Here is a 12,152-nt window from a genome sequence, read left to right as displayed (position 1 = left end):
TTTGAGTGTTTTGAAAAAAAAAATGATCACACAATACAATGAGTACTTCTTTAAATAACTAGCAGTTTGACAATAATTTGGGATGGGAATGAGTTTTCCTCTTATTTTAATGTTTGGGAAGATTAAATCAATTGAGCCCCAGCAGTAATACTAAGTAAAATTATGATTCCACAAGTCGGTTCCAAGTTTCATCATAACCTACAGACGAGTTTCCCTCAAAATTAAATAATTTCACAAGCTGGACCAAACTGCATTTGGCACCAAAGAAGGATTTGGATGATGTAATGAACCTTCCGTCTTTTTAGGGTTCCTTGTCTCAGGGTTCGTACGGGTGCTTGAATTCCTTGAAAGTGCTTGAATTTCAATGTTGTGTTTTCAAGGTCTGAACAGGGTGCTCTCAGGTCTCTCTTTGTCCCGGTACAAGTGTACCTGAAGAACGCCAAGCTGCTTCCCTTTTTTTGGATAAAAAACTTTGTGTTCTTCAATTTCTAAAGTTTTTGCTATCATGAAACATCATTTTAGATGTTTACAGCGTAATACAATGTACATTATTGTGATAAAAAGTGAAAAAATAATCATGAGTTTATATATTCCTGTAGATATGTATTTTATCCCAGCGATAAGGTGCTGGAAAATCTTGTAAATGACCCTTAAAAGTGCTTGAAAAGTGCTTGAATTTGACCTTGAAAAATGTGTACGAACCCTGTTGTCTGATATCAGGAGATGGTAAAGTGGGACATGACAACAGTTCGTATGGTAATAAATGAATGTAAATGTGCGTAGGAGAGGCCTGACCTCAGACAATCAACCAGTGTGAGCGTTATCAAAAGCGGCATACACGAATATCTTGAAACAACACTCTAGTAATAACTGTGAAAACCTATGAAAAAAAAAAAATGACAATAGTTAGGCTGATGGAATGCAACACATGAAGGAAACTAGAAAAAGGAAATGCAAACAAATAATGAAAATGGGGGGGGAAAAAAAAACATTTAAAAGAAAGAAGCCGACACAAACACCCCATATCCACACAATAGACATATATACAGTACATGGAATGTACAGGACTGGAATGTTATTAGTAATATCAATTTATTAGACAAAACTTTGTTTCTTTCATATCAGATAAAGCTTGAGAAGCAGCATGTCACTGTACGGCCACTAGGGAGCAGTACTCGTCAATATTCCTGTACCAGAGGCAACACAAGCACACTGAGATAATCAGTCCTTTCCAACTTCCCAGTCCTTTTGAAACTTAACTCTTTTGATTTGATTATCTCCTTTTGATTCAAGTGGCTCCTCTGGGTATCAGATATTCTTCATACTGACACGTTCCATGCATAAAGTGTCACATGAGGCAGCTGACATTAGTTTTTATGAGGAAATGCTCCAGGTGAAGGCTATAGGAGGGAGCTCTTGATGAGTGTCAGGATAATCCCAGTGTGTGGGCGTCCAGCCAGCACACTCTGTCATATCTAAGTGGCATTATTGATTTCATGTGATGACTGTCTATTTTAGTTGTGGCTATTATTGGAAGTGTTCAGAGGGGCTCTGTGCTGCCCTGTCACCATGTGTAAGGATGAGATATGACTCCTCAGGACGGAGTACGTGCTGTATCTGTGGTCTCTATATGACCCCTCAGGCCTGTCGAGGAACCACTGCCTGTCTCATAGATGTGCTATATGTGTTACTACCCATACGGACTGTTTACAGGGTGACATGTTAGTTTTGAGCTTCCAAACTTAGCATCAAGTTTCATATCATAGAACTCATGAAATCCAAGTTGGTGATGTTAATTGGTGCTCAGCAGGACTCAGACTTTCATGTCATTGTGGGACGTACTTGCGGGAAACTGCCAATAGGAGCTGATGCTGCCAGTTGAATGTGACTTGACTTGTGACACGAGTTTAAATAGATCTGAATAAGCTGTAAACATAAAAAGCACCTCAGGTGTTTAATTAGTCTTAAGTACTTTGGGTGTTGAACTGAAGTCTTTAAAGGTGCACTATGTTGTTTTGGGGAAGACATTTTAAAAGTGAGTGAGTGATCCTCATTGACAGATTTTTTTGGTTACACCTTTAAGAAAAGTTATGAAACTGTTTTCATGAATGAACTGATTAAACAACCTGAACTATAGAGGACAACGCACTTTCACACAGTGTTTTACTGTTTAGATTTAGCGGACCCTGACACCTTTCTAAACAGTGTTCTTGCGACCTTAATCTAGAAACACGGGGCAATATAAAAACACCATTTTCCAAAATGTAAAAGAATAGAAATAAGACAAAAGATTCTTTGAAACTAGCAATACTACACTGAAAATACTGCACTCAAACTGCTATATATGTACAGACCCATCGGCAACCACATGTACTCATAAGTAAGGATGCAAGATTTAAATTGGCCAATACATTATCAGTTAACCAGTTATATATATATATTAGTTAAATATATATCACTGATAAATAGAGCCAATAATTAAAAGCCAGATTGCTTTCATTGACGTAACAAACGCAGTATTTTAGCAAAAGCTCCATACTTCAGCTTCAAAGCTGGCTTGCGACCAGATGGATCAGATTCTGATAGTGAGTAATTTCATAGGGGTTGTGACGCTGAGAAAAATTGCATGTAAATGTATTTAAATGTCAGTTTCATCTTTAAAGGAAATGCAGTGTGTCATCCAGGTCTAGTTGCCTATGATACAGCACGTCAAATTACCATGACCTGGATAACTGAGATCATTGAGATCAACATAGTGTGTCTGATGTAATTTATTGAATGTTGTTTTACCTTAAAACTAATGTTATTGTAGCTATTGATCTATGATAAATCAATCAACCCTCTCCCACTTTTTTAGCTCGAAATCCAATGCTGGACCCATATTTAGGCTCCCCCACACCCACATCTAAAATGAAACTAAATAGCCTCAGTACATCTTGTCCCGGAGCGAGTGCCCAGGACAACACATTGCCTGTGGGAGACATTCTGTAAGTCTGAGGAAAGCACTTGGTAACCACACACAACATATTAGCATTCTCATAGTGAGTATGCAGATGTTTAGCGTTTTTATCAAAGTACAGCCTCACAGAGCCGCTAGCAGGTTTGTACACTGCTAGTGTTGATAAAATAGATCTAACGAATAACCAACATACTAGAGGAACATCACAAAAAATTTAAACGTCATTAGTAACTATAAATTAGTTACAGATGCTTCATGTGATGCTTGTTAGCTTCGTTTCCATTTGACTAAGACACCCTCTTCACTGGTTTCAAATAATTATTTTGAAGCGATAGTTCAAGAAAAAACTAAAGCAAAAGAATTGACCCCAGTTGATCCTTTATGATGTGATGTTAAGGCTGCTTTATGTTACAACCTGAACAGATATTTACGTATGTATTCAGATATCTGCTGCAGGTTTTTGCATTTCACAGGCTCTACTAGGATTTGGGTTGTGACAGGGCAGACAGTTCGTTACATCACATAGCTGATCTCACTGTGATGTGACTCTTATGAAACTCATCAAACTCGCGACGGCTGCTGGACACTGCAAACAAGTTTCAGGCATGCACCCGGGCTTGTCGCCTGGAAGTGAAATCAAAGCCTCTCTGTTGATCTTGTTTTATAAATGTGACATTCCCACAGACATTAGACTCCTGCACAATGTTTAGTGGACAGTTTGTACTCTGGAACAGGGAGTCTAATCCCGTAACTCTATCTGTAGCCTGTGATCTTCTATTATCACTGGCATTTCGTACTCCACTCAAACCCGCCACATTAAAGTTGCTCTCGCTTCTCCTCAGTTTCTGATGAGGCATCATGGGTAGATCAGTAGAGAGCTGTCGTGCCCACCTTCCCGTTATGAGTGTACCATCCCTCTCATGTGGTCTGTTATCAGGGTGACGCTGACTTCATCCATCTGCTCTTATGCAGGCTTATCAAGTCCTCCAACTCTGTCATTTACAAGAACTTCCTCTGTAATGGGTTCACAGTTCTTACCATTTCGTAAGCAGAATGCAGTGTGCACATGTGATACAATCAGACAAGTGCATCAAATCTTGCACAAGGACTTTACTTTAAGCTGTAGCCTGCTTCAGAAAATGTCAGAAAATAGCTCTCTGGTCCCCACATTAGCTGCATGGCTCTCAGGATTGAATTGTCGGTTGGTCTTTCCACCACATAGGCTTCATCTTATGGACTGTGCATATCTGTAAATTAATCACACCTTACAGTCGGTCCATGCAGTCTTTGCTAACCATTCAGGATCCTAAGCCTCTGTATTCCAGCAGACTCTGTTTGTTTTGGATCACTGTGATGGATCACAGAGGCCATGTTGCTATTAACAGGTGCACCTGAGTTCTAATTCATCTATAAATAGTCTTTTAGTGTCCTGACTTGCAGTTTTTCGATATTTCATTTCAAACTGTGAAAGGGGTACATTCGTGTTTTGACACACACTTGCATGTGCGAATGTGACATTATACAATGATTAAGGAGTCTGGGATACTTGAGACTGGACTGGGAATTTCAGCAGTTTCTAAAAGGGGACCAGCACATAACTGGGAGGGAGGTGAACAGGGGTACATTTTTCAGCAGTATGTTCTCATCTGTTGCCAAAAGAGGTTTCACTTGATTCAAGCGAACAGGCTGCAGGCACAGCACTGCCGCAAGAAGGACGAATTAACAGTAGACAAACTTTTTTGAAGGCAGAATGAGTAGAATCCCTCTCAACTATTACAAATAAGAACCCACTAAAAATGTGTGGTGGTGTCTGTAACTGCCACAAAGGATGTAATATTAACTATGGACAGATCTTTGGAGGAGCAAGCGCCAACCTCTGTAGCCATTTTTTTTGTAGTGGCCAAACCGTGTGATGACATCATCACGTGATGCACTGGGGCCCAAAAAGACTCTTTCTAATCAGTTAACATTGTGAAAGCAGAGTATGTCAACAGGGGGATGAATTCTTTTGAGAGTCACAACCCCTGCATACGATTAAATTATTCTATCCAAAATGCGGAAGGTTTGTGGGAGACAGTCGAGTCATTTGGCTTCATGCGCCACTGAGCGGCTTTCACGGATATGAATGGCTGTGTCCAGGTGGGGCCCAGACTTCCACTGGCTGAGCCGGTTAACTGCAGGGTAAGCGCCCAGCTAACTTTAATGGCGATAAAATAATATAACCATGCGGCTCTTCTAGACTTTCCAAAATGTATTTGACTGAGTGGCTCAAATTCTGAGAGTGTAACGAGTCATTTTGTGGGGGGTGTGACGCTCAGGAAAATATATCCACTGTTTTACAGGCGTCTCTTTCAGATACAAACTTGGGGCAAAGTATTTTTGGTCCACAGAGCATCACATGACGATGGAAGTATATGGTTTGGCCACTATAAAAACTGGCTTCAAAGTCTGGCGCTCTTCCTCGGGGCTTGGTTTCAACCTTTGGGTAGTGGGTGTGTAGACCTCAGCCAATAACAAACGCACATGGCGTGGAGGGCCGGACTATTAGAACGATCTCCCCCAAGAATATTTTGGTGATAATCAATTATTCCTTTCAAATGCATTAAAACTAAAGCAGCGAGCCTGTTTTGAAGTTTGTCAGAAAAAAATAATATTCAAGTAAAGTACAGATACCTGGAAAATCGACTTAAGTACAGTAATGAAGTATTATTCACTATGTTACTATGTACGGAATACCTAGTCTCCTCTGATTGGTCAGCTCACACATGCCTGACCAATCACTGCTAACAAGAACAACAGAGCAGTTGTGGTAAGTTTATTCTTATGATCCAAACTAGCCGCTGGGCATGTATTATGCAACTGTGTGACGTGGTGATGTAGTGTGATGTCACTAAGTCACAGAATTAAAGGCGGGACTACTGATGAGGTGTTTATGGAGCTTTGTTTCCTGTAGGAGAGAGGAGCTTCTGTTGGTGCGGAGTTTGACCATTTTACCTTTAAAGCATAATAAGTCTCCTTTGATTTCCCAACAGCGGGCTGATATTTATCTGTTTACAATAATGTAATAACAATAATGCTGCAAAAACACAAGCAGGACACACATTAATTCACTCAACCCTATCTGAAGGAACTACCAAACTCCATATACTTCTCTTAATATATTAGAGGACAGAAGCAGCTGTAATACGCACCTTTTTTATTTTATGTTCAGCGGCATTAAAATATAACTTCAAGTAAAAATATCACAGCCAAAACAATTGCATTTTCCCCAAACTACAGAATGCAGTTCATGTGGCAATAACATGAGCGGGTTTAAAACAGATTACAAATCATTTACAACAAGACCAGTGTATAAGACTGTACTGGATGATACACAGTATACAGTATTAGCTGCTCAAAATCTATTCATGATACATGAATGTTACTTCTGAATAATTCTGTAGGTTTTACCTACTTTATTGTCACCAAATACAAGTGGTGGCATTAAAAGCAAACTGGAGATTTGAGTGGTGGATGCTTTGGACACTGATGGGTGTGAACTCACCAAACATCAGTCTGAAGGGGTTTAAAGTGGTTCTGTGAAATAATTTTGTAATGTCGTAGCACCTGGAGTTTCCAATTCAAACAGAAATATAATGCTTTCTCTGATATTTCATGTGCAATTTAGCCACTGCACAAAAATAGATCTTTTACAAAAAAACAAAAAAAACAATAGCAAACATATTATTGGTTTTCAATTTGTAACTGTTGGAAAGTGCAAGTGGAGTCTTCCCTCCATCAGAAATGTTTCCATTCATGGCACCTTGTTGTTGTGTGTAAACAGTCACCTTTTGGTCCATGAGCTGGCCTATCTGCAGAGTTTTGACTCTACATGTTTTATAACTCATTCACTTAATAATACAAAAGGAGCCCTTTTTCCCCTGGAGCTGCACAATCCCTCAGGATTCCTCTTGCAGTTTCACTTAACGCCACCTGCAGTATGAGTGCTCAGTCTGTTCTTTTCGGCTCTCATATCAACTCCACTCAATACGGAAGCGTGTCCATGAAGATTTTGTCCACAATGGGTGGAGGAGGAACAATATCTTCTAATTTAAGGTAAAAGATGCGCTGGAGGCCTTGAGTGCACAGAGTCCTGAGCTCAGGCAGCTTCCCGAGAAGTCTGGACAAATAGTTGGGCCGCAAAGAGGCAGAGCCGCAGCCAGAAACGTGATCTTTAAGGCAGGTGATGAGCTGGTTCTGCAAGTCCTCCACACGTCCAGGCTCTTTAAGACCATGTCGGTCTGCAGAAGAAAACAAGACACACGTTAGAACCAAAGTGAGCATTATGCTTCATTATTTTGACTTTATAACACACACACTGACTATTGAGAATGCAAACAATGACAAATGTGATCCAATCATTTCCTTTGCTCATTTGATTTTAATAATAACATATTAACTGTATATATTAACTGTATAACTATATATACACAGACACAAGTGGGATACCACAGTGCTGAAGTGGACACCTGCTGTGAATGCTGCTACATTGGAACATTCCCTCGACGCTAAATGTAAACCTGCATTGTGGTTATGTTTAGTCTGCTGTGACATATTACACCTCTGCACTATACATGAGGTCGCGTTACATTTTGTCATACACCTGTTGTGCCAATCATGTGTTGTGTAACTGCCTTGTATTGTCTTCACCAATTATAACTGCTCCATAAAAGTAACTCTGACCCAAAAAAAACCCAAAAACGTGTGTTTGAACCTGATGTTCTCCCCGTCTAAAGTTAGCTGTGTAAAAGGGTGAGTAACTACCGGTGATTATGACGAGGGCTGTGAGACAGGAGAAGGAGGAGACGTCGAGCTTCATGCGGTGGAGGGCTTGAGAAAACTCCAAGATGGAGTCGATCCAGTCTCCAAAGCCTCGGACGCACTGCATTTTGTGAAGCACGGCCCCGTTACAGAAGATGAGCTTTTCCATTTCGGGATTGGAACTTTAAAAGAAAAAAAACACAATAGTTATTAAATGTAACATGAAGAAATCCAACAGTTTAGTTGCTATAAGTCATGCCTCTTCCGGTGGAGCACCATGGGACCTTATTTTAGAAAAGCTATTTATGGCAGTGAATGAAAAATATTGTTTTATCCCTTTTGAATTGTGCCATGATCTACACATATGATGTTTGTCAGTTTAAAAGTTCATTTTTAACTCAAGAAAGCCCCAGTTTGACATAAGTTTACCAAGATACTATAGAATATCAAAAATGTAATTGTTTTTAAACGATACACAGCCCTACTGTTGACTTTCCTTTTACCAAAATGAGGTCCAACTGGGCACACCGGAAAGGGGCGGGGCTAAATCTGAGGCCTTAAGAAGCAGCACTCACCGATACGCAAGGCGCAAGATGAAGAGTTCAACGAACGCAGACTCCAGCAGAAGCTCCTGATCCTCTGTGCAGAAGTCCGAGAAACCCGGGATGCTCCTCGTCCACTTCCTGATGACCTCCATGGAGGCTGTGAGTAAGTCGTAAAACCGCCTGATGTCGTTTGCATCCTCTTTCTGGTTCGCGCTGACTTCTGTCTCATCATACTGAAAGTAGAGAGAGCAGAAGTTCAAGTGAGTGATCAAATATTCCTAAAGAGTTTTAAAAAGAAGGGACTATACTTTAGTTTTTTTTACCTTGGAGTAATCCAGTTTCCCTACGCCGGGGTTTGAGTCGATGTGGGCCCTCACGAGTGAGGCGATCATGCTCACTGGAGACACAGTGGATGTCACGTCTGGCACGACTTTGGGTTTTGACGGCAGGCGACCTCTCCGTCCTTTCAGGCTATCCGTTCTCACAACTAGACGAAGAGTGACATCAACTGTTACTCTCAGTTTTCATCATTATAATTCAGCCATGATTCATCGGGGTTCGTAATGAACTCACCTTCCCTCACCATGCCTACAGCGAGACACTTCTGGAAACGGCAGAACTGGCATCGATTCCGCCTCCTCTTGTCCACAGGGCAGTCCTTGTTGGCGAGGCAAACGTACTTGGAATTTTTTTGGACTGTACGCTGTGAAATACAAAAGAAAGAAATACTCTAAACCCCGTTCATTTAGAAGGCACATAGACACAAATAGGGAGATTGATTGCAAGTGTTATTACCTTGAAAAATCCTTTGCATCCCTCACAGGTGCGAACGCCATAGTGCTGACAGGAGGCATTGTCCCCGCACACAGCGCAGCAGCCCTCGTTTCCACCAGGACTCTTTAACTTGGGTGATAAGCTCCCGTCCAGTTGCTCGGTGCCATCAAGGTTATGAGCCTGCTCCATCACCAAAGACGAGAAATCCATTGCAGCTGGGTGATTGTGGATCATGCCGAAAGGATCCTGCTGCTGTCCAGCATGAGACATGTCCTCCACGGACCCTGAGCCAAACGTGAAGAAAGAGGGCGCATGAGACACTGAGGCGTCGTCTGTAGCCCAGTATCCTGGACTGGGCGAGTATGGCCCGAAGGCCGAATCCCAGTTGGATGCATGCTGACTCTGGAACCCGGGCGTTGAAGGAGACGAGGCCGAAGCGGGGCTGCCGAAATAATCTGACCCAGCAGGGGAAGCAGCCCCATCTGGGAAACTCAATGTGAACGCTCCAGGATAGCAGCCGTACACCTGGAGGTCATCCAGCTTGAAGGGAGTCTCCTGGCCCAGCGCCGGAGCGACATGGGCAGGAGCTGCGGTGAACTGACATGAGTATGCGTCAATCTCGCCCGCCTGAGTGCCCACCAGGGAGTTGATGCTTGGCAGGGATTGAGCAGAGAGGTGGTCCCGTGGGCTGCTCATATCGACAGTGAGCCTGGAGATAAAGTCTGTGCTTTGAAGCTCCGAGCCGCCAAGGTTGATCTCACAGGGCTGGGATGCGTGCTGGGGGTGTACGCATGTCATGGCTGCAAGACTGAAAAAGACATGATCAGAAATGTTAGCTTGTTTTTTCCCCACCATCATTATCTCAGACCTTCAAGCCATGGTCAGTTAATCTGCCGGAGGTCCCGAGGGCAGAAACGAGCGTCTGCACCCTCGTTTTTCCACATTGTTCATCAGTATTCATGTGCTGGACTATCATACAGGCCGAGGTTTGACGTGTGGCGGCTCAGACTTTGAGATTGAAGCAATTAAAGCATTGGATGATTTATACATACATACGTCCTAAACTCCTAAACAGATGAAACAGCCACGTGCAGAGTGCAGAGCTCTGGTTTGCTTTGCCACCTGCCCCTTTTCACTGATGCCCTTTTGTCAACATTTCTCGTTTCTCCAGTTGTTTTTGCTGGTTTGGAGAACAGAGTAACATCCTTTGGGATCATATGTATTCCATAGCATTGCTCGGTCTGTTTTCTTGTCCATTTTAAGAGAGGACAGCATCATATTTGCTAAATATAGGCCTACAATTTTTAAGTACATCAGCTCTTGCTTGATTTAGAATTCCGATTTAAAGATGCTTTAAATAGATTATTGTCAGTAAAAGATCATTTTGCAGTAGGGCTGTCACGATACCGATTATCGAGGTGTAGAGAGTCTGTAACCATAATTGTTTTTGGTTTTCTTAAAGTGTACCAGAAGAACAATTTCACTCAATTACTAATGAAAAGGGAACCAGATGAACATCTTTGCTGGATTATCATAAGATATTATCTCATGTGTTTTATTAACACAATATCAATATTTCAGTTTTAGCATCATTGACACCCCCCCCCCCCCCCCCTCCTGTTTTGTTTACCCCTGTTGGCTACCTCTGTCATTTTTACCCAAATTAACATGAGTTTTTAATAATTTGCATTGTCCCCTCTTGAATAAACTACAAAAAAATTATTCCATAATCATTTAATGGTGCAAACACGTAACATTTCACCTGCTGAATTACATTATTAACATCAGTATCAGTCTGCCGTGAATCAGATGCTTTTAGGAACCCCAGGGGCGTTCCTCAAGTTCACGAGTGAAGCTATAAGTTTTCTGCTCTTCATAGCAACAGCCTTAAATCTTCTATCATCATATGTTACTCAGCAGTAAGTATAGTCAGCTGCACATGCCTAGGAGGTACAGTGAGTGGGCTCGGCTTTCACACGGGGGGCACAGTGCCAACACACTGTATGAGCCTCACATGTGCTGTAATATTATGAGGCACATGTCACCTCTACAGAACAGTCCAGCGACCTACCTGCTGCACTTTATTCTGGCTCAAAAATGCAAAATATGTAGATGAAAACACTTCTTTTCCGTTTGATTTAAAGTCGGTTTTTCGTGCACAGGTGTCCCCACCGGTGGAGCTTTAACGTTTGTAAAAATGAGTCATTTCCGCATTCAGGTCTGCTGTATTAAAAGTAACAAGTGCCTCTTACCTGTTCGGAGGTCTACAAGTGTTTTGAACTGTCTGTACTCCACAAACGACCATCAGTCATGCTCAGAGTCTCCCCAGCTGAGAGTAGTCCCTCCGCTAGCAGCGCCTTGGCGCATTTATACCAGCTGTGTTGTACCCATGACGCCAAAAAGAACGGTTTCCATACAAGGCTGGCCGGTGGGCGGGGAGATTTCCAGGCGGCGGCCAATCACGAGCGCGTCTTAAAGAGAATAGACGTTGGATGACGCACTACGGGATTCCGTTGACGCGCGGACAGCGAAGAACCGCAGCATTGTCCTCGTGCAGCACACACACACACGCACAAACCCGCACACATATACAGCTAAATTAATCCACATAAAGCTGAATATAAAGTTGATATAAACTGATGTGTGAACATGTCGATGTTAAACCCTGTAGCTCCTCACAAAGTGTGTCTCTGTTGGACACTGTGACGTTTCGTGCTGATGGAGTGGAAACACATGATTTGCAAACAGGAAGTCGAAGAGTCTTAGACGTTTTTCTATTTATAGTAGGAACAGTTTTTTATCTCGTCTGGTAAAAGTGAGGAGAAATGATGCTAAAAATGCATGTTTCTCAAAATGATTTTATCTGGTGTGAGCCAGTAAAATGCCTGCACCTGTTTTCTACACTGGGCAGAATGGGTGACACAGGGCTTATTAGGTCCAGAGGTCCCAGAGGCTCCATTTACCCAGCGTGAATACTTTTGTTTTTGTTTTGTTTGTTTTATTCTGGCCTTTTTTCATGGCTTTATTTTCTTTTTTTAAAAATAGATTCTTTTTATTGAAGAAAAAAGTCAACA

At 42.0% G+C, this 12,152-nt stretch overlaps 1 protein-coding gene across 1 annotated transcript; it reads right to left on the bottom strand.

Annotated features, from left to right (window-relative positions):
* Nucleotides 1-6,140: 6,140 nt before the first annotated feature.
* Nucleotides 6,141-11,436, bottom strand: nr4a1 (nuclear receptor subfamily 4, group A, member 1). The gene is made up of 7 exons (XM_030421675.1): nucleotides 11,331-11,436; nucleotides 9,100-9,886; nucleotides 8,878-9,007; nucleotides 8,628-8,791; nucleotides 8,335-8,537; nucleotides 7,763-7,941; nucleotides 6,141-7,239 (listed from the first exon to the last, which is right to left on the bottom strand). The coding sequence occupies exons 1-7, from the start codon at nucleotides 11,381-11,383 to the stop codon at nucleotides 6,983-6,985; spliced, it is 1,773 nt and encodes a 590-aa protein (XP_030277535.1). The 5' UTR covers nucleotides 11,384-11,436; the 3' UTR covers nucleotides 6,141-6,982.
* Between the last annotated feature and the right edge of the window lie 716 nt (nucleotides 11,437-12,152).

This window comes from Sparus aurata, chromosome 7 (genome assembly GCF_900880675.1).
Source record: "Sparus aurata chromosome 7, fSpaAur1.1, whole genome shotgun sequence".
Taxonomy (NCBI): Eukaryota; Metazoa; Chordata; class Actinopteri; order Spariformes; family Sparidae; genus Sparus; species Sparus aurata.
This window is presented reverse-complemented; position numbering and strand designations above follow the sequence as displayed.